This window comes from Melospiza georgiana, chromosome 7 (assembly GCF_028018845.1).
Source record: "Melospiza georgiana isolate bMelGeo1 chromosome 7, bMelGeo1.pri, whole genome shotgun sequence".
NCBI lineage: Eukaryota > Metazoa > Chordata > Aves > Passeriformes > Passerellidae > Melospiza > Melospiza georgiana.
Genome location: NC_080436.1, coordinates 37,486,587 through 37,507,005, shown reverse-complemented (window position 1 = coordinate 37,507,005; position 20,419 = coordinate 37,486,587). Strand labels below are relative to the sequence as shown.

Genomic DNA, 20,419 nt, shown 5'->3' with positions numbered 1-20,419 from the left:
GGTCTGGCCCTAGAGATCCTCACAGTGATGGGAACACGGGGTTATCTCCGAGGGGCTTATCTTTACCACGATAGGTTTTGGTGGACTAAGGAAACCCAGCGAGGAGCTGCAGGCAGGACTGCTTCTCTTGTGGCTTTAACCAGGCAGGTCTGCATCAGGATCAGGCCACCCTCACCTCAACTTGCAGCATGGAAACATGGAGGAAATCCTGAGGAAAAGAGGAGAAACCTGCACTCCGAGAACTGTCCCTAAAACCATCTCCAAGTGCTGGGAGCTACACACAAGAAAGGAGCTGGGGTTTGTGAGGATATTTTGGCTCTGCTTGCTCTTAAACCGATGGGGTGGGGGGGGGGGGATAGGATGTGCAAAAGTTTTAAGATGGAGCAGGGAATAGGATGTGCATGGGGATGCTGATTGAGCAGGACTGGGATCCGGGCTGCCAGCGCCACCCCAATGAAGGCAGGATCTGTAGCCTGTCATTATTTCCATCTCCTAAAGAAGCTGCACACCCGTTATTAGTTCAGAGCCGGGCAGGAAATCATCGCCTGGATTAAGGTTAAATTCCATCTCAGAAGGGCTTAGCTGATTGCTAAATGTTTATGTCCAGTGTCCAAAAATTAAAAATAAAAAAAATAAAACAACAAACACCCCCATATCTGACATTAAAATACCATCCAGTAATGTTGGGTGCTCCGTCAGTCCTGCGAAGATCCGAGCGGTTTCATCGCTCCAATGCAAACCCTGCTGAGGCTCACCAGAGCTGGGGAAACTGAGAGATTGAGGACTGAAAGAGCAGCCAGCAAAATTATGAATAGGGATTATCTGACAATGCCGACATGTTCCTTAAAGCCCTTGAGCGTCATCACACGCTCTGAGGGTTTGCTTTTCAGCGTGGCTGCAGATAAATATATTTTATTGATACACCATCGACAGCACTCCTGCCTCCTGCGAGCCAGGCTGCAGCCTCTCGTAATCTCCAGTTCATCCCCTCATTCTGTAATCTGGAAATGTAGCAACAATATGCAAGGAGTTTGTAATGGGATTAATTTATTTTGAGGACTTGTTGGTTGGGTTTTAGGTTTTCTCCTTTTTCTCCTAGAAAACGTGGGTGAGTGGAAATTGAGCAAGTCAGTAATTAGCATTCACTTTTTTCTTTTCCTTTCTTTTTATCATATGCATCTAAATTCAGTTTAGCTCTTTAAGGAATTGCCAGACTGCCCTTGATTTATAGGCAGTGCCTTCTGGATCTGAGAGGATCTAATTCAAACTAATAATACTTGAATTTGATTTCGGGATATTTGCGCTGCGCTATATATTTCATTAAGATATCATCATTCCGTGTGTGTGTGTGTATGCGTGTGATATGCCTCTGTGTACCCAGGTACATTTAGGCGTGGAGAAGTCATGCATCCTGCAGGAAAATCGGGCTGGCAGGGAATAGTGGCAAGAAAACAGTGGCAAGAAAACTTTTAACAAAGCCACGATGACTCGTAGCAGGGAATAAAAATATAAATTATAGATATAAAGAAAAATAATAATTAGAAATATTAATTGGGAATATTGAGGCAGATGGTTCCCACCTTTGCCTACTAGCTGGGGATTGCAGCGGCAGCAGACGGCCAGAGCCTGCCTCTCCCTCCCCACTCCGCCTGCAAACCGGGATTGAGGAGGGGGACACCCGGAGGTGCCACTTCCAGCCCGGGAGGACATTTGGATGCTCCAGCCCGGAGCCCCCCCGTGCGCTGCCTCTCCTGCATCTCACAGGGTCACCCGCTCCCGTCTAACTGAGAGGTGACCAAAGAAAAATAAAATAATCCCAGAGGCAGATCTCGGTGGCTCTGATGAGTGCAGGGGGGAGAGGGGGGTCCCTTCCCTGCTTTGTGATGCTGGAGCTCCAGGAAGGTGTTCCCTGAGCATTCTGGAGCGCGATCCCAGCGCGGTTGCTCGCCCTCCACTTCTTGCTTTAGGCTCACAGTTCAAGAGCAGTTTATCTGAGCTCGATGTGAGTAAAAGTGCAGCGTGGGATCAGCGTGCCGCTTGTTTCGGTTTTCTTCGGGAGGGGGAGAAGGGATAAAACAATAAAATAAAGTGCCGGAATAGGCTGAACTCTGGTCAGAGCAGGGGAATCGTTCCGCGGCTCTGTCACGCAGCCCTCCGGGCAGCCCCACGTTTACCTTGGGAAGGGACCGTGCGAGTGGGCAAGAGGCGAAGTTTCTCTTCGCAGGGAGACTATTTCGAGCTCCTTGAGGAGGAAGGAGCGGCTGTGGGCTGTGCTGGGAGCCGGGCATGAGCGGCTGCAGCCTCGGCCGGGTCTGCCTGCCCCCTCCGCAGCCGAGCGCCTTCGCTCAGCATCCCCGGCTCGCCCTGCCTTCACTCACTTCGATGTTACTTCTCGATTACGCGCCGTGCGAACCGGCTTTTTGATTAACAAACCGGCAGAGCGTTGGTTAAGAACGCTTAAACTTCAAAAAAAAAGAAAAAACTATCCCCCTGGGAAGTGGGCTCTGAATTGGTTAATAATGTGCAGTACTTGCTAAATTGCTGACTTCCAGATGTGGAAAATATCTTTCTTGTTTAGGACCTACGTAACCTGATTGGATTACGACAGAAGCGTCACATTGGAAGGCTTTTGAGTGATGATTTAATTAACCATACAGTAGAAAGCTGTATTTGCCAGGAAACCCCTTCCATATTTGCATAACCAATCCCTTCAGTGCAAAGGTGGAGTCTGGGCTCCTTTTTTTTTTTTTTTTTCTCTTCTTTTTTTTTTTTTTTCTACATGCAATTTTATTTTAATTTTAATACTTGAAAAAAGTGAAAAACTTGTAACCTCCCTGAAGTTCAGCCCCACGCGTTACTCGTCCACGCTGTCTCTCTCTGCTCATCCAGCTACTTCCAAGAAAAAAGCAGAGCCAGGAAAAGAGCCCATCTCACCCCTGATCCATATCTGTGAACAAAACAGATAGACTGTAAGATCTCAGCACGTTTGGTTGATTTTTATTTATTTTTTTTTTTCATCAGATTTAGCTGACTATTCAAAGAACCTGGATGAGCGCTGAAATGAAAGGGAGGGGGGGGGGGGGTTGAGGAATAAAAAAGCCCCAAAAGAAAAAGCGTGAAGCATAAAAACAAAAATTAAACCGCACCAAAACAAGCCAGGAGGGCTCATTCGCACTACCCGAACAGAGTTGAGTTTCTAGGCTTTATGTTAAGTTTTTAGTTTTGCCCAGCGCAAGAGGCGAGAGAGCGCGGAGCGGGGCGGGACGCGGGGGGCACCGGCAGCAGCGATCCCGGCCCGGGATCCAGAACGGGCGGGGATCCAGAACGGGCGGGGATCCAGAACCGGCGGGGATCCAGCCTGGGGGCCGGGATCCAGCGGGATCCAGCGGGCAGGGGGCGGGGATGCCCGGGCAGCGCAGGGGATGCGCGGGGGCACCGCGGGCAGGGATGCGCTGGGGCCGGGGCTGATGCGGCCCGAACTGGGGGCAGCGGCGCGGGCAGGGAGCGGGGGATGAGGGCAGGGCGGCCCCGCGGGGCAGGGGGCCCGCAGCCCCGGGGGATGGGATGCGCTGGCGGCGGGGCGCGCTGAGTTTCCGCGGGGCGCGGAGCGGAGCGGCGGGGCGGGGGGCGGGCGCGGGGCGGGGGGCGGGCGGGAGGAGGTGGAATTGCATTTCTGCCGCTAAAGCGTTCGCGGAGACTTCAAGGTATAATCTATCCCAGATCCTTTCCCAGAGAGAAACTTGGCGATCACGTTTCCACATGATGCTCACGTTTGGTGCTCTCCAATTATCCCTCCCCACAAAGATAGGTGGCGTGTGTTGCAGGGTCTCTCCTCTCGCTCGTACAGAAAAGAAAAAGAAAAAAATGTCATTAGAAGAGGCGTAACACGTCAGTCCGTCCCCAGGTTTGTGTTTCCTGGAGTGGCAGAAAGAGATCAGTCCTAACCTGCCCAGCAGGAATAACGGTCCTTCCGACAACTCTTTGCAAGGCTTTTTACAATTTCTCCAGGAGCTGCATCTCCCTTCACCTTTTCTCCTCCACTTCGCGGCTTCTTCATGCTTTTTCTTCTCACCATTTCTGGCCAAAACTACAAACAAGACTTCGCAGGTAGGTTTGGAATTTAATTCCATTTTCTCTCTTTTTTTTTATTTTCCCCTTCTCTTCTGTTTTTTTTTTTCCTCACACCATCTCACGCATCAGAGGGGTTACTTCATTTCGAGAGTATTTTAATTTTTCTGGATTTGTTTATACTTGGGGAGAAAATTTTATTTTTTTAAATTTTTTTCAATCTTTTGAACCGAAACCTGAAGTCACTCCAGCACCGCTCCAGGGAGGGATGAGCAGTTTCGGGGTGCTCGGGGCTGTGCCACCACCACCCCTGCTCCTCTTACCTGTCAGCCAGGTACGGGAGCTGCCTTTTAAAACGCAGCAGCAAAAAAAGTTTTAGCGTTAGGAAAGGACTTGGTCCTCCTGCAAAAAAAAAAAAGAAAAAAAAAAAAAAGCAAAAAACCCCAAACACCCCCCACCCACCTCCTGCTCTTTTTATTTCAGGTTTTACATCTGAGCTCTGAAAGTTTGCAGGTACCTGTTAATGCTTTGCATGCCCTGAGCTTGCAGAGCCAGCCCGGCCGGGCACCGCTGGAGCCCCAGCCCCGGGCAGGGCTCCCCGGCAAAGGATGTGTTTCCCCAAACAGAAAGTTTTGCTGTTTTGTCTGCACACTTGGTTTCATTTCTATATTTTATTTTGTGAAGCCGGGTGAAGTAACACCTTAGCTTCTGGGAGCCTAAAGCAAGAAGTGAAAGTACAGGCTGGAACTTAAAAGTCGTTTAGCAAAAGGAAAATAAAAAAATTAAAATTAATACATATTTTTAAAAGCTTGCCGGTGCTCCGGGAAGAAAAGTGTTCTCGAGAAATTTGCAGGTTTAAAATTACTGACAACTTTTTTTTTTGCGGGAGGCTGGAGAGTGGGGAAGGGAGTGAAATGCATTTAAAACAATTCACCATTGGTGGTTTTGCATGAAAACGCCAATTTGCCGAGGCAGGCTGAGGGTCCGGGCTCGCCTCGCTGCCCGTCCTCCCTCCCCGCTGCTCTCCTCTCCTGGCAGCTCCGCCGCGGTGATGCCACCATCGCCCACCCCAGCCTCGGGAATTACTGGCAAATGCTAAAGTTTCCAGCGCATTTCTCAGCCCCTTCTTTGCTCAGCCACGTTCGTGCACATCCACAGAGCCACCCATTCCCTCTGTCCAGGCGGAATCCCAGGCAGGAGAGTGTGGGTAAACACGCTGACCCTACGCACACTCTCTCAGTCTCCCCATCCTCTTACCTGCTTGGAGATTTATTATTTTTTTATTTATAGCCAAGCAGGTTTTATAACAGCAAACGCCTGAGGAGAGAGTTCAGGCGGAATAAAAAGACCCAACAGCAGCACACTTCACTGCTCAGTCCTGGTGTGAAGCTCCAGCAAAGTAAAAAAGACACAAGGGAGAGGAAAGAGGAAAAGGAGGGGGAGAAAAATCTCACTCTGCTTTAAATACATATATATATATTGAAACTGTTGAGTCAGGTAATAATTTTTTGGGTTTTATGCAAAACTCCCAGGGCAGGAGAAGACAATAGATGCGAAGGCGAGGGGGCATCCTGCTCAGGAGAGCAAGGGTTAATTGCCCTTGTTTTACAGTTTGCATCTGTTACATCTTTTATAGCCCCCTGTTTAAACTAATCCTCAAGTCAAAGCATCTTTAAAGCTACAGCATCTTCTTCGAGATGAACTGAGTTTCAGGAGCGTTCTTTCAGCAAACCAAACGCTCCTTCCCCTCTCTCCCTTTGACAGATAGAGCCTCCTGCCCAGCCTGGGCACACAGGCACACTCAGTAGGTCTAAAAGTTTACAAGTTGCTTTTATTTATATTTTTTTTTTCCTTAAAAACAAAGAAAAAAACCACCAAAACCCAACTGAAGGGCTGAAAACTCTGACAGCGGTAGTTTTGATTTCTGTTTCTTTTCTGGGAAGGAAAAAAAAAATGACACTCTGAAGCTTTGTTTAAGTAAGGGGCAGGGGAAACCCTGAATATTGTCAAACTGACTAAAAAGGTGACAGAGGTTTATAATTACACTCCTCGTTGTCAGGGGGAGGGGGAGGTATCCGTGCTGAGCTTTACCCCAAAAGGACAGGGGAGAGCCATGTTTCCCTCTCCTCTTATCACTTTGCTGGAGAGCACTTTGTGGGGAGAAAAAATGAAGGCAGGAGAAGGGTAGGATTTCTCGTGAAAAGAAGTTCTAGTGTCAAATTAAAGTACTTTTAGGAGGAAATGGTCCGCCTAGCATTGAGTCAAACAGCCTACTGTAAAAGCTGTGCATTCCCTCATACGGTCATGAGTTATGACTCATTTGAGATGTAATTCTTGTCTCTCTCTCTCTCTCTCTCTCTCTGATCTGCTTTGCTGGTGCAACACACACACACGCAGGGAGGGAGACACACGCACACGCGCTCACACACACACACACACACACACACGGAGACACACGCACACAGGGAGGAAGAGAGAGAGAGAGAGAGAGAGAGGGAGCAGAAATAAATAAATAAATAAATATATATATAAATAAATAAAGAAGAAATCTGCCCGGCTGGGGAGAGAGGGGGAGCCCGCTCCGACCGCGTCCCACCTCCCCCGGCACGGCCAGCCTCGCCGTGTGCGTGGATGGGTTCTTTTTCGGGTGCAAACTGGGGTCCCCGTTGGCGCCCTGCGTTTAAATGGGACATCCCGATGCCCACATTGTCGCTGTGTTTGGTCGTTACATAGAGCCTGCGTGCTGCTGCTGCCGCTGCCGCTGCTGCTGAATCAGGGAGTCGAGCCCATGCGAACTGCCATCTGATCCACTCTTATCAATGAAGCAGCAGATCATGGCGGATGGCCCCAGGTGTAAGAGGCGAAAACAAGCCAACCCCCGGAGGAAAAACGGTAAGACGGCCCCCCGGGAAAACTTTTTCCGGCCGGTTCCGCCGCGGCCGCGGGGGGAAAAGGCGGCGGCGGCGGCGGCAGGACGGGGATAGCGGGACGGGGAGGGGGGCACGGCAGCCGCGCTGGCCGCCCCCCAGCTCGCTCCCTCCCTGCCTGCCTGCCTCGCTCCGTGCGCGGCGTCCCGCGGAGCGGGCCCGGGGCTGCGCGGCAGCGGAGCGGAGCGGGGCGCGGGGCGAGCGCTGCCGCCGCCGCCCCAAAGTTTGTTGCGCGGGCGCGGAGCGGAGCGGGCGCTGCCCCCGCGGCCCCGAGCGGCGGAGGAGCGGCGGGGGCGGCCCGGCCGCGCTGGTGCCCCGCTCGCTCCGGCGCTGTCAGCGCGGGCCGGGCCGGGGCGCGGAGCGGAGCGCGGCGGGGCGGTGGGAGGCGCGGAGCGGCGCGGAACGAGCGGGGCGGGCGGCCCTGGGAAAAAAACCCGGCAGCGTGAGAACCCCGAGGCGGGCTGGCACCGAGTTAGCGACTCTCTCTCTCCCTCTCTTTCTTTCTTTTTTCTTTCTTTTTTTTTTTTTTTTTCTCCTCATTGTTAGGGACTCGAAAATGAAACTTCCTCCTCCCTGATAATTAATAATACTAATGAGCTCGGTGCCCGATTGTCCGTCGCTGCCCTCTCCCCCGGTCCCCGCCGGCCGCGCAGGGCCGGGGCGCAGTGGGACGCGGTGTTCTGGGCTGATTTCACATTTGGCAGCTTTCACTGGTGTGGTGGGTCTCTCTTTCTCCGTCTCTCCCCGTCCCTCCCTCAGTTTCTTCCTTTCTCTGCCGGCTGATAGCCGCTTCCCCGCCGCCAGCTTCCCCCTCCCCGCCCGCAGCCCCTCCACGGCCATCCCGGCCCCACTTCCAACAACTTTCCTCTCGAGGAGCCGCAGGAAGGAAGATATTTGTGTGAACCTGAACCCATGCGCTTATAGCTCAGCTACTTCATTTAAGTGGAGAGGTGGAGGTGGAGGGGGGCTGAAGGAGGAGGGGGACGCGCACAACAACAACAACAACAACAAAAAACACAAAGACAAGAGAATGTTGATTAGAAACAAATGATCCTGGCCCCCCCTCCCCTTCCCTCTCTCTAGGTTGTGAGTGTGAGTGTGTGTGTGTGTGTGTGTGTGCGTGTGTGTGTCTTTTTCTTGTTGTGGTGGAGGCGTCGAGCCATATGGGGGAGTGATAGAGGAATTTTAGTCAGAAACTGTTCGTTATGTTACACTGGCTTTTCCCTTTGTGTTGTCTTTGATCTATTTGCTTGGCTTAGTATTACAAAAAAAAAAAACCAAAAAAAAAAAAAAAACAACTAAAATAATATATTCCGAGCAGCTTCCCAAGGATCCGTTTCTTGTTATCTTTTTTTAAAGTCTCTCCCCCTCCACCACCACCCTTTACTCTTGTGTCTGTCATTATTTAAGGTGGTCCTCACAGAGGAGACCTCCCCTTCCCCTCATCTCTGGGTAATTTAGTAGACATTAAAATTACACGTAATGTTTCCCTCTCCTCTCTTGTGTTTCCTCTGTTCTTTTTATTAAATGTTGGTTATTGATTTTCTAAAATCAATGTCTGTTGTGGGGCTTTTTTCCCCTTACAAGTATCTAAAGCACGTTGCTGATCAACTGGATAACAAAAGCTTTGTGTCAAGTAGCCTTTTTTCTTATGTTAAACAGTCATTTTTGAGAGAAAAAGAGAATGAGATTTAAAGCAACGCATCCAGAAGTGCTCTTTTGCAGTAAAGAATATTCTGAGTGTTTGAGGGGGTTTTATTCTTCTTCCTCAGCCTCCTTGCTTTTCCAGGCAGGACTATTAGTTTAGCGTGTTAAACCCATCACATGCTCTCTGATGAGGGGTGCATCTACGTGTTTAATATTTTCTCAACGTGATTTGAGCACTAAAAAAAAACCCCACCACCACCACCCTTACCCCCCCCCCCCCCCAAAAAAAAAAAAAAAATTCCTGGATGCCTCTGTTTGTCCAGGACACCAGGACCGTATCCTGGTAGTGCAGCCAAGTCTTTGGGAGCATGTATGGAGCGGGGTGGCAGATTCTGGTTGTTCCCATGCAAAAAGGTGTTTTCAGGGAGCTGCAGTAACTTGGAAAAGCCACCACACTTGGGGAGACGAAAGTTTAATTGCGATTTTTAAGGTAACCACTTAAAGATCCTGCAAACTTCAAGTGTGCGTGCGCTGCTTATGTGAGGGGCTGAGTTCTCCCTTCAGTGTCTTGCTCTGGCTAAGACACGGGGTGTGTGTTGGGGGGGGGGAAAGGAAATAATTCCCTACTTTCTGTCTGTCCCCTCTTTCCTCTTTGTGCTCCCCTAATTTGTTTCTTTCATTCATTTCTGAGTGAGAAATGCCCTGGTTCTGAGGAGCAGGTAGAGCGAGGGTGGGTTTGGTTTGTTGGTTGTTTTTTTTTTTTTTTCATTTTCTCTTTCTCGACAAGCACGTATCCAATGCCTTTCCCGTTGGGAATTGCCTAGGATTTATCTGGACTGAGTGGATTTTTCTTCTTTCCTGGAATCGTGGAAAAGATGTTACTTCTGAGCTTGTGTCTTTGCTGATAACACCAGGAACGGTGATGCTTATCGAACTCGGACAGAAATTCCTTAGAAACGCAGCAGAACCAAAATAAAATTTAAAAGCCACGAAAAAGGAAATAAAAATAGATGGTCATGAAGGCAGCGAGAGGAGTGTTAGCGAATCCCAGACACATTACAGACGGGGGGACAAAACAGAATAATCCAACTAATGCCTCAGTGGGCTCCACGCCTGTGCGCGTGTATCTGCGTGTGTGCGGGGATGGGCAAGGCTCGGGATGAGATACCGGGGCTGGATAAAATTACAGCGGAGCTAAATAGGGTAGAAAGGAAGCAGGCTCGGGATTTTCCGAGATAACGGGGTTGATGAGAGCTGCTGGAGTGCAGGAGAGGTGTGCGGGGGGGAGGCGGGCCGAGAGAGGCGATGTGGGAATCAGCGAGGGGTGAGCCCCCCGGGGAGGGAGGGAGGGAGGGAGGGAAAGGGGGAGGATGAGGAGGAGAGGACCCCGAAAGCGGAGCCGGGGAGGGGGGCGGGAGGTGCGGGAGCGGCAGCCCAGGAATGCGGCGGAGCTCCGGGAAGTTCAGTCAGATGATTCCCAGCGCCTGACTCACTTCGCGGCACTTTCACTCGGGAGAGAAGTGGCGGCACAAGAGGAGGAGGAGGAGGAGGAGGAGGAAGAGGAGGAGGAGGAGAGGGCAGCGAGCCCCCTTTCCGCACGGGCGCCCCGCGGAGGCGGGGGATGCTCCGGCGGCCGCAGCCCCGTGCGGAGCGGCGCGGAGCGGTGCGGAGCGGGGCCCGGCGGCAGCGCTGTCTGTCCGTCCGGCCGGCAGCCCTGCCCTGCCATGCCTGATGAGCTGCCTCCTCTCCGCGCTGTTGTGGTTTGGCGTTTGTTGGCTGAGGGTTTTTTCCCCCTCCCCTCCCTCCTTTCCGCTCCCCTCCTCGAAAATCCAAAGTGAAATTAAAATCCCCGCGAAGGGGGTGGGAGGGGGGAAAGTTGTATCTAATTTACCCCAAAGTTTCAGTAAACAGCTCTCTTTGATTCCTTTGCCACCTCGCTTCCAGTTGTAAAGAAAAGGGAGAAAGTTCAATGCTTTCAGGGCGTCTGATCCAAGACCACAGACCAAACAAGCAGAGACGATTAGGCTTGCTCAGAGCCTTTCCCAAAAAGACACCCACCCACCCTCCTTCCAGGGATGCTGGGGAAGGGGGAAAAACCTCCCTCACTCCTCACTTGAAAAAGAGGGGAGATAAAAAAAAAAATTAAAAAAAAAAAAAAAAGGAAAAAATAGGCAAGAGCCTGCCTGCTGCCTTTAGTGAGTGGGAAGTGAGTCTTGTCTTCCCAGCCTGGAGAAGTTTGGAGGCAGCCAGACGGAGGCTGGGGTGCGGGGAGGCAGCTGCTGGCGGTGCAGCCCAGGTGGCAGCGGGCACCGCGGGCACCCGCAGCGCTCCCGGGGCCGGGCACCTCCCCGGGGCCGCCAATCCGTTGCGAGCACATTTCTCCGGGACTCGAGACAAACGCGCTGCTACCACCTCCAGAAAAGCACCTGGAGATAGGTATTAAAAATTAATGCCCTAAATGCGAGTGGCCAGGGCGCAATGATCAGCCAGGCAACGTTTTCTCGGTGCGGATTCATGTCCAGGCTGAGCTGTGGCATGGAGCAAGGGGAGGTTGTTGTCTCTGTGTCAGGTCGGATCTATTTATTTTCTTCCGAGTTTCCAGAAACCCAGAGAATTTGGAGATTAGTGGCTGATTTACTGCTTGCCATTTGTGACCATTCGGTAATTACTGGTTTTGCTTATTGCACATGCTTCGCGAGGAAAGTTTTGGGGGAATTTCTAATTGCTGCAAGAAAATGCATTTGATGGCTTGGGAAAGGCGTATTTGCAAAGGGAAGAAAAAGTGATAAGGAAACCATTAGAAGTTACTTATCGATAATTATACATAGCCAACTGCCCAAGGTAGGGGAAATATATGATGCAAGCTCTCAGGTCAGGCTGGTAATATTCCCCAAGAAAAAATGTGTGTCTCCCTTTAAAGTGGAAAGAAGGGTGTTGATTCTTTTACAGCAGCCCCACATTCATTCCAAGAAATAGGAAATTCTTCGCCTCACAACAGTTTTTGGCATCTGCATTATCCCAGTGCTTTTAAGGTGCATTTTCTCCTCTGTGAAAGAGAACTCTTTGTCCTTTTTTTCTGCAAGACCATGGCTTCCCAAGGTAGACACTATTTTGTGCCTGTCACACAGAAAGGGAGTGCAGGTTTGCAGTGCTCACAGACAATTGATTGTCTGCCCTAATGTGTTTCATTTACATGTTTATAACGTCAATAGTGCTGGGGTGTCCACTGTACCATTCATTCCAGCATTCCCACAAGGGTGCAATTGTCTGAATGGCCAAGTCAGACACCTTTTTGATTGCTCTTTAGTTGTCTTTTTAGAGTACAGAGAAAAAGGAGAGAAATCTATGATGCAGAAACACTAGTTGAAAATATTTCAGAATTAAACCTCACCATTAAAGCAGATGTGAGCATTAGACAAACAATATATTTTAACTAAGATTCTGAAGGTGGAAACAAATTCAGAATAGTGGAGCTGGTTAGTGCACACGACATCCAGTCCTGTTCCTTAATTTTTTGGGGCTTTTCAAAAATGTTCTGTCGTTTTCATTTTAATTTCAGCCCCTGCAAATGCAGCCTCCTCCTAACTCTTTGTATGCTTAGCTGTAATTTGCTATATTTCCCCTCCATATTTACATATCTCTGTTTATGCCAACAGCGTCAGCTAACCACTGGGAAAGTCTATTGAGAGAATAACTAGGCTGGGAGAAGTGCAGACTTAAAAAAATAGTGAGATCCAAATATTTCTCCATCAAGTGGGGTTGCTTTTTTGGTGAATAAAACGACAATGCCTAGACTTTTCCTTGCAGCAGTTTAACTTACAGAGCTGCGCCCCAACTCCTCACGCCTCCGATCGCCACCATCCCCTTGCGCTGCGAGCTCGCAGCAAAGTGTTTCGAGGAGTTTCCAAGTCCATGAAAGATCACTTTGGAAGGTGTGCTGTGCTGGTTTGATATGCCACCGTGCCCTTTATCACCCGGAGTGGCTTCTGAGGGAGGCGAGGGCAGAATAAGTGAGGCTCGCAGCTGGCTGGGACTCATGGAGAGGTGCTTGTGTCCATGCACCCATGCGTGTGCTGTGCTCAGGGAAGGGGATGCAGAGGTGTGCTCAAGAGAAAAACCGCTCACACTTCAGGTTAGATTCATTTCCCCCTAAAAAAGATGCTGATCCCAGCAGCTACAATTAATGCGAGTCGACCTGCCCCATCCGTGACCGTAAGGGCAAAAGAGCACTAAGTCCTGTAGTTTCTTCTCTGGAGGTAAAGCGAGGGAAAACTTTTTCATTTTCCTTCTCTGTGTAATTTTTGTGGTAATTTTATTTTTTTAAAATGCCTGTTTGTGGAGAGATTTTTTTTCCCTTTTTTTTTTTCCCCTTTTTTTTTTGTGCCTAACAGGGAAGACACAGTAGATGCACCGTTAGCTGAACCCCTGACACGGCGGTCTTTTGAATGCCTTAGGTATGATTTCACTTTCGCTCACATCAATGCTGACCTGAATGCCTTTCATATCTGATCCGCTGTGTCTCTCCCAGTAAACATCCCCTGAGGGGAGAACAAAGAAAGGAGCTCTTCTTCTTCTTAATCACAATTCAGCCCATTCACCGCCGGCAGGCTACATTTGCATTCTGCAACAGAAAGCCAAGATGAAAAGGAAAAAAAAAAAAAAAAAAAAAAAAAAAAAAAAAAAAAAAAAGAGAGTGAGAAGAAGGGGGGAAAAAGCAGAAGGGTGGAGGCTGAGTAAAATAACTTAGGTGTTTGTAGCTGTTTGTTGGGCTTCCCCTAGTTACAAGCCTTATATAGATCCTGCTCTACCCAGCCTTGGCTCTTCTGACAGGCAGATAGTGTTACAAGATGGCATGCCTGTACTATTCATGGCCACTCGCTCTAACACTTGAGGTAGAAAGTGTCAGAGAGGGATCAAATTCTACTCTGAGAAGTCTGTTATAGTTAGGGTCAGGTGTGTGTACTCTCAGCTCTTGACTGCTGCCTATTATTTTGTTTTAATTACTATTATTGTTTACCCACCCTGACCTTGGCGGGACGGGGGTGGCGGGGGGCGAGGCGGGTTTGGCGGGGCGAAATTTCCCCAGACGAGATTTAAATTTTTAATCTTTTTTTTTTTTTTTTTTTTTTTTTTTTTGCCTGTATTTTGGTGAGGTGTTGGGCCGGGTGCTGTCGCGGCCGGGCCGCGGTGGCCCTGGTGGCCCTGGTGGCCCTTGGTGGCCCTTGGTGGCCCTTGGTGGCCCTTGGTGGCATTGGCGGGGGTGTCCCCGGGCTGGCGGCCGGCCCGGGCTGCCCCGACCCGCCGGGGAAAAGCAGCGACTCAGCGAATCCACCAGAAATGCGAACAGAGGAGGAGGAGGAGGAGAAGGAGGAGGAGGAGGAGGAGGAAGGCGAGATTTGTGGAAGTTTCTGTAGCCGGGCTCCCTCGTGGGGTTTTGTAGTCACGTTCATGCGCGTTTTCTCCCCATCCCTCGGTGTGTGTGCCCCCCATTTCTGGCTGTTTGTTTGTTTCTCAGAAGCTCTTCTGTGCTTTCAATCAGACAGTTTTTCTAGAAAAATATTGAGGTCTTTGGTCGTAGCCACTTTTTTCTCACCAAGAGAAGGTTTATTTATAACTGGATCCTGCTTACTGAGAAGTATTTAAGCCCTTTCAGGCAGAGCTGTCAAAATTTCCTGTGTTGTTTGCCTCTATTTGCAACATGTAAAAAGTAATATGCAGTTGCTGGTGTTGGAATAACCGGGGTAGTGCAGAAATCTCAAGTGACAAGTTTTCAACTACACTATCTCCTGCCGACCAAACTGTCATTTTTATTTTTTTTCCCCCAGAAACCACTTTTAAGATCCTAACAGTTTTTTTTTTTCCCCCTCCATCAGCAAATAGATTAAACGTGCTAAAGGAACTTCGAGAGGGAAGAACAGTTTGAACAATGAGAAACGGGAGGGATGTCTTATTTCCCTGTAGCTGCTATGGCAGATTTCACTCATAAGGAGCACACTAACCGAGATGTTACCAGTTGAACAGAGAGGCATGTGACACAGATTCCTGATTTTTTCCCAGAAGATTTACAGAATTTACAAAAAGAGATTATCTCTACACCTTCCACCCTCCTAACCACCCCCATGACCCAAGCAACGGAGGATTTAGGCAGATTTACTTCAGTAAACACCTTTGGACACTTGGGGAAAAGTAGGAGTCTGTTTGCAAAAGCAGGCTTTTGTTAAGTGAGGTGCTGGATAATGCTTTACCAAGCAGCTGTGATATTAACCTACCCAGCAATGCTGGAAAGAGCCTTAACTCCTTCTGCGCTCCGGGGCCCTGCAGGTGGCCTGGAGCGGGGGACCCGCCGTGTTTGGGGGGCACAAGCGAGGAGGTGGCACCGCTGAAGCCACAGCAGCCGCTCAGCCCGACACATCCCGGCCTCGGTGGCAGCTGAAGCTTTCGGGACCGATCCATCAGGGCGGGACGCGGGCTGGGCAGGGCTGGAGGCATGGATGGGCAGGAGGGGCTCCACCTGTGCGTGTGCCAGCACGCTCTGTACCTGCCCGCTCCCGTGTAATAACAGCGCCCAGGCCCTCTCTAGGAACGCTCCCGAGCGCTGCCGAGGCAGGAAGGTCAATTTAGGATTCGCATTCGAGCAGCAGAATAGCTGAGAAGTTACGCCGGCAAACCTGTGCGAGTGAGCTCCCAGGCTCCAAGGAGAGCCAGCAGCTTTCTGGGAGCTTCTCAATCCCAAAAGTGAACTTTTGTTTTTGCTGCTTTCTGCTCTTTTCTGAACTAATAAGTTACTTTTTTTTTTTTTTTTTTTTTTTTTTTTTTTTTTTTTTTTTTTTTTTTTTTTTTACTGGGCAGAAGAATAACTTTCCAGGTGTTTCTTTTTTTTTAGCTGGAATGAGATTACTTCATTTGAGGATTTTTATTGTCGAGGGTTCTTTGGTTCTTTTTTTTTTCTTTCTTTTTTTTTTTTTTTTTTTTAAGTGTAGGTGTCAATGCTAGAGCAGCCACGAATGTGTGAGAAAGCAAAGGGTATGAGACATGACAGAATTAAAGGTGTTTGCTATGTTGTTACCCGTGTGTCAAGCTGCAAGCTCCCTTTGTCACAGCCTCCTGGAGATTTGATAGTGCGGATCCGCTTCCCTTCCAAGTGATGCAGCAGTTTCTGACTGGGGGGGGTTCGTGCTGGCGTGGTTGCTGCTGTTGCATTTGCCTCCCCGAGTGCATTCAAACACCTCCACATCGCACACACCCCGTTACTCCCACCTTACACCAGGGTGCTGTGCTCCCGAGCACCAGGACAGCAGCCACAGCATTACAGGCTCTGGCATGGAGCGTCGTTTGGCAGGAATGTCATCTGCCAAATCATCCCATAATTACGTTTTATGTTATTTGTATGAATGACCAAGCATGCAGTATTCCTTTTGAAATCAAAGGAAGGCTTAAAATGCGTTTTTGAATACTTTCAGACCATGGTCAGGTCACAGTTTGGGAGTTGAATTAAACTGATCTCATTTGTGATCTAATTGAGGTTGGCAACAACCTTAGCAGTAGCAATAACATACAAATACAAATCAAAGAGCAGAATTCAGCAAATCAGATCTTTTGCCTGAATCCTGCCTGGGAGTTATTCTCCGACTGCCAACAGAGAAGTTAAACTTTGTCCCGCTTCTCAGCGGCAGTGCGAGCCTTGCATATTTTTCGGGTCTGACAGGGAAGTTGGGTCGGAGGGATGGGGACACAAAGGCGAGAAGGGAGCTGGTGCCTGCTCGGACAGGAGAGAGGCGCAGCGACTCGTCACGTATGTTTCTGGAGAGCCCAGTGGCAGAAGGCGCAGGAGGCGGAACGGGGGAATACGCTTAGGAAGGGCTAGGAAGAGGAATAGGTGGCTGCAAACAGATCACTCCGAGCGGAAAGTCGAGGCAGCTCCCTTATCTTTACATCTATCGCTGCGGATTCCAGGAATGCAATTACCAGCGCCGTCGCGAATTGTTGACAAATTTCCCCGCGTCTGTCGGGAGCGGCTGTCGCAGCCGGGAGCGGCCGGGCTCCTGCGGCAGCGGCCCCGACGGGCGGGAGCTGCGCGGGCAGCGGGGCCGGGGCGGAGCGCGGAGGCTCCTCCGGGGCAGAGCATCCCGGCACTCAGAGTCCCTCTGCCCCAAACTGGGAGACTGAGGGTCGCATCCCCCGAGGCAGAGCATCCCCTCACTCTGATCCCCCCAGCCCCAAACTGGGATACTGAGGGTCACATCCCCCGGGCAGAGCATCCTCTCTCTCTGAGTCTCCCCGCCCCAAGCTGAGGGTCACATCCCCCGAGGCAGAGCATCCCCTCACTCAGAGTCCCTCTGCCCCAAACTGGGGTACCGCGGGTCACAACCCCCGAGGCAGAGCATCCCCTCACTCAGAGTCCCCCCGCCCCAAACTGGGATACTTAAGATCACATCCCCCAGGCAGAGCATCCCCTCTCTCTGAGTCCCCCACGCCCCAAACTGGGATACTGAGGGTCACATCCCCCCAGGCAGAGCATCCCCTCAATCTGAGTCCCCCAGCCCCAAACTGGGATACTGAGGGTCACATCCCCGGGCAGAGCATCCCCTCTCTCTGAGTCCCCCCCCGCCCCAAACTGAGATGCCGCGGGTCACATCCCCCGGGACCCCCTTTCTCCGGAGCCCCCCGTCCCGCAGGTGGGGGGCTCGGCGGGGCGCACACCCGCGGGGAGCATCCCCGGAGCGGAGCGGGCTGGAGGCGCTGCGCTGCGCTGGGGCGGGGGCGTGCGGAGCCGCCTGGGCCCCCCCGCTCCGGCCGCGGGGCCGAGGTGTGAACCGCCTCCGTGGGGCGGGGGACGGGGCACACTCAGCCCCGCGGGCCCCGAGAGCAGCGCTCCGGGCCGAGGTGCGAACCCCTCCCGGACGCCGCTCCCGGGACGCCGGGCCCCCCTGGCCGCCCCAAACTCCGCTGCCGGGAGGGGAAGGGGCGGCTCGGCGCTGCCTGCGCTCCTCCCGGCTCCGGGGTTTCGAGTGTGTCCTCAACTCCCCCCCAACACACACACACCCCACCCCTCCCCTCCTCCGGGTCATTATTTTCTTTGACTAAAACCTGTTTACTCGCCTCTTTGTTTTTTGACGTTAAACGAGTTTCTATCTCCTGCTCCTGCGGATCTCTAAGAAATAGATAAACCATTATATTTCCCCCTTCCCCCCCTCCCGCTCGTATTTTAAAGCAGCGATCCTGACAGCAGTACTATTATTGCACTTTATGTTTTAGTGGATGTTTGCTGTTGCTAGTTACAGCAACACTTATCATAAGACAGCAAGAAAAGAGTAGTCCCTGGTAATTAAAGTAATGAAATATTCATTTACTCTACCTTTTCAGTAGTCTCACAAATTAGGCTGCTACATTTAATGCCTGCACTGCCTCTGTTTTTATTATAATGGCAGCTTTCGCATCTGCAATTAGGACTAATTCTGACAGTTACAATTTCTGAGGGATGGTAAACAGTGAACGAGATGTGCAGCAGTGGTATTACACGTGAAAAGCCCTTGTCTCTTTAACCTTGTTGTTTTTTTTTCTCGCAGAGGTTACCTTTTCCCGATGGTGCAAAATCGACTTGACATAACTGTTCATCAGTTTCAGGGTTTTCCCTGGAGGTATTTGCATCAAATCAGCCCAGTCAAGCTTCAAGTTGAAATTGGCAGCCCAGAAACTGACAGGGTAGGGACTGGGAAAGAGACAGCTAAAGTGCAGGCAGCGAGCTGACAGCAGCGGCGGGCAGGCAGGGGGAGAGGGCTCAGCACCCGGGGCTGCCGCCCCCCGCTCCCCCGGGTCCCCCCCGGTCACCCCCGGGTCCCCCCCGGTCACCCCCGCGTCCCCCCGGTCCCACCCTGAGCCGCCAGCGAGGGGCCGAGCGCTGGGAGCCGGCTGGGCAGGGGGTGTGTGCGCCAAAACCCCCATAAACTGGGGGGAAAAAAAAGTGTTGGGGAAAAAGAGGGAAGTGCCGAGCTGAAGTTGCTGGCGCTAACAAGCTTATTTTGCTGCGGTTCTTTGCCGGAGAGATGTTGCGCCAGGACTGTTAAGAGAAGTGACGGAGGGAGTTGTTAATACCAATGAAAACATATTTTGATCAGCTAAAAAAAAAAAAAATATCCAACCCAGGGAGACGTTGATCTGCAAAGATAATTGCATTAGAATCAAAACAAACATTTCCTTGAATATGTTATTTCATTTATGCTCTGTCACGGGGAGGAAGGGGTCTCCAAGCAGGACAATGTGAAAATTAATTTTTAATAGATTTTTGGACAAATTGGGATCGTTCCCTGTGACACCCCTCCCACCCTGAAAGAATTTTACTTATTTGCAAATAAACCCAAATCTGATGTAGTGTGGAAGAGAGCAGCACACCAAGGAACAGGCAACACCACCAAGACCCACTCCCTCCTTAGAGGTGAAAAGAGCAAAACTGCTTTACTTTCCTGAGGAAGAAAGCTGACAATATATATATATATATATATATATATATATTTTCTCCCTAAATATATATCTGTAGTCTTTACCAGATGATTAAAAATCCCTCTCACTTTTCCTACCAGACTTGTGCTAAAGTAAGCCTTGCTTTCAAACAGTTTTTCAGCTGTGTGTGTGACAGGCATTGGCTGATCTGCTGATGCCCATTCGACAGGCACTGTTGAGCTAAAGTGGTGTGACGGCACAGTTTTGTTAAGCTGTGAACAAAGGGCTGGAGATGCCTCGCTGGCATCATCCATGTGCATATTGGCCTTGTCACAGTTTTGCTTGATTTAATGCTCTGTTTATTCCTAGATATTAGAACTTAAATTCCAAACAATATGTTTTCATATACTACACACAAACTTTATTTTAAAAGCTTTTGCTCCCGAGGACCAACATCCATGCGGCAAACGCTTAAAACGTAGCTCCCAGAAAAATAGGTGGCCGGTAGCCTCTTAACTGTTATCCAGTTAAAAAATGGGATTTCAGTTTTAAAAAGTCTTAGAAGGGTAAAAGATTTATTTCTTCTTTGATCATGTGTTGAGAGTTGTTATTTATTTCAACAGTGGATTTTCTTATGAGCTCCTGAGGAGAGGTTACCCCGTGCGCAGGCAGGGCGCGGGATGGACTTTTCCAGTGCCATATCATCCCAGCGGTGTTGCTGGGATAAAAGCAGTGTCTTGCAAATACCTGTAAGCATAGTCAGGGCACTATTGACAGGCAGAAAGACAGCTGGGTTAATGGAAGGGAGCAGGAAACTGGATTAAGATTAGAATATATATCTCTATGTTCATTAGGTGGCCACAACTTTGTATCTCAGCGGTTCATCAAGAGAAAACGTGAGCATGCAGAGCTATATTTAGGCTGGGTTCTCTTCTCTCAGACATGCCGCAGGCTTTATCTGGAGAAAGTTTCAGGGTTTTTTCTCCCCTTCTTCGTCGCCTTTCTGAACTCCCTTCAGGTTTGCTGCAAGTGTTTGCTAAGAGATTAGTTAGGCAGCTTCCATGGCGGAGGTAGCCCTGGGAGGCAGCTCGCTGCTGGGAGGAATGCTCAGTAGGTCAGTGCGTGAGGATAGAAGGAGCTGCCCAACTGAGGCCAAGGATCAGGTATTTTCCTCTTTGTCTCCTACCAGAGACAAAGTGCTTATGGAAAGGTTTGTGGTGAGACATCAAATCCCAGCAGGAGCACAGATGTTCCCACTTTTACAGGCTTACCAATGAACATTTCAGCTTAAACAAGTTTATGGAATAAAAGATTTATTTCTTTTTCCTTAGTAGATGCAG

The 20,419-nt window shown here is 50.2% G+C and overlaps 1 protein-coding gene across 2 annotated transcripts in view; it reads left to right on the top strand.

Annotated features, from left to right (window-relative positions):
- Positions 1-3,673: 3,673 nt before the first annotated feature.
- Positions 3,674-20,419, top strand: part of ZEB2 (zinc finger E-box binding homeobox 2) — a 114,377-nt gene continuing 97,631 nt past the window's right edge. The window contains exons 1-3 of one of the 2 annotated variants that reach the window (XM_058027450.1): positions 3,674-3,904; positions 4,009-4,107; positions 6,802-6,960. In XM_058027450.1, the coding sequence (XP_057883433.1) occupies positions 6,888-6,960 (73 nt within the window). In that variant the 5' untranslated portion in view covers positions 3,674-3,904; positions 4,009-4,107; positions 6,802-6,887. Of the gene's footprint in view, positions 4,108-6,801; positions 6,961-20,419 lie in introns of both variants that reach the window. The other variant, XM_058027449.1, reaches the window with a different exon arrangement.